The sequence below is a fragment of the Centruroides sculpturatus genome, unplaced genomic scaffold (genome assembly GCF_000671375.1).
Source record: "Centruroides sculpturatus isolate CEXI.00-Female unplaced genomic scaffold, Cexi_2.0 scaffold172, whole genome shotgun sequence".
NCBI classification, from domain to species: domain Eukaryota; kingdom Metazoa; phylum Arthropoda; class Arachnida; order Scorpiones; family Buthidae; genus Centruroides; species Centruroides sculpturatus.
In genome coordinates, this window is record NW_019385305.1 from 369,417 (window position 1) to 371,075 (window position 1,659).

The 1,659-nt window shown below is 29.5% G+C and overlaps 1 protein-coding gene across 1 annotated transcript in view; it reads left to right on the top strand.

Annotated features, from left to right (window-relative positions):
* LOC111637410 (triokinase/FMN cyclase-like) overlaps positions 1–1,364 on the top strand; it is a 30,635-nt gene extending 29,271 nt beyond the window's left edge. The window contains exon 13 of the mRNA XM_023382891.1: positions 1,027–1,364. Coding sequence (XP_023238659.1) covers positions 1,027–1,290 — 264 coding nt within the window. The 3' untranslated portion in view covers positions 1,291–1,364. The remainder of the gene's footprint in view (positions 1–1,026) is intronic.
* Positions 1,365–1,659: the final 295 nt, after the last annotated feature.

Genomic DNA, 1,659 nt, shown 5'->3' on the forward strand with positions numbered 1-1,659 from the left:
TTTTTTTATTTTGTACAAACAAAATAAATATATTGAAAAATATAAAAACAATAAAAAATTATACTTCAGAAGTTAATTTAGTATCAAAAACGTAAAATATTTGAGTAGCCCAAGACATAGCAAAAGATTGCAGCGCCACAGCACTAGCGAAAATTTAAATTTGCCAACTGGAATTCTTTCGGATAACTGACATTTCGGATAACCGACTTTCGGATAAACGACGCTCTACTGTACAAATATATTTGCTTTAATGGAGTTTACAAAACAAAATAAAGCGTAAAAACATAAAATTGTATTGTTTTTTGGACTTTGTTTTTTCTGTTTTTGACTTTGCTCTGTGGGCACTAAGGTCCACAGAGCAAAGTCCCTCATAGATTTGGACATGTGGCGAGGTAAGGGCCCAACATATCCAGGACAGATTTCCCATAAAAATTTTCTGGAGTAATTTGCCAAGATTTGATTCCAGGTCTTTCAGAGCAATAGGCCAATTGCCTTAACTGCCTCGGCCATCCAGCTGGCCACTTTTGGATCATATTCATCATCAGGTATACTTAAAGGATTGTAGAATGCTATAATCATATTAATAGGTCCTTTAAACATTCCTGATGATAAATGCAAGTCCAAAGTGCTAGAATTTTAGTTTATTTTGTTCTTAAGCTCCATTAAAATATTCTTTTCTTAATATTGTAATAAGACCATATTAAATTTAAATGAAAAATTGAAATTAATAGAAGCAGTTTTTTAACAAACTCAGTTAATTTCTTAGTAAGTTGTTAATAGAAATATTCTTAGCATGTGTTGGTGTAATATTTTGAAAAATAACAATATATTATATAATTGCTTTTATTAGTTAAGAAAGAGCTTAATGTTAAAGTTCCAAATTTAATTCAATGTAACCTCAATTAAAGAGAGAATAAATTATTTCTAAATATTATTAGTGTGAAGTAATGTATTTATATTAAGAAATAATTAATCATTTTATACATTTTTACTAATTTCCAACAACTAATGAAAATTAACATTTAGTTAGATGCTCTTATACCAGCGTGTGCCAGTCTTCGTTTGCATCTCGTTAATGATGGAAATCAGTTAGATGCTTTGGGAGCAGCAGTGAAGTCGGCTGAAACTTCTGCCGCGGCCACGGCCGAATTGAGGGCCAGGGCCGGCAGGGCAAGCTATGTCAATTCGGACCTGTTAAAGTCTCCTGACCCCGGAGCCCACGCCGTTGGCATTTGGATGAGAGCAGTCTTCGAAGGGATCAAACAAAAAGTGAAAGCACTTCCAAAGTAAAGCATATTAAATAGTTATTTTTGGTGTTTTAATCATTCCAATGGAAATAAATTTGTATTCAAGATTATTTTTATAAGAGGATGATAATATATTTACAAAATATCTAGATATAAAATTCAATATTATATATTTTTATAAAGATGTTTAATTTGTAATAAACTTACAAATATATTTAATTCTCTTTGTAAAAATTTATTTAATCAATTTTTTTTTATAAATTATTTGATAAATCACAGTACATAATCTGTCATATTTTTTCAGACATTATTATTTAAAATACTTCAAAATGCTGGGTGCCAAATGCAAAATGAAAAAAATTAATTTTTTTTATTTAGTCGTTGTTATTTTACTTTTTTTAAATATTTCATC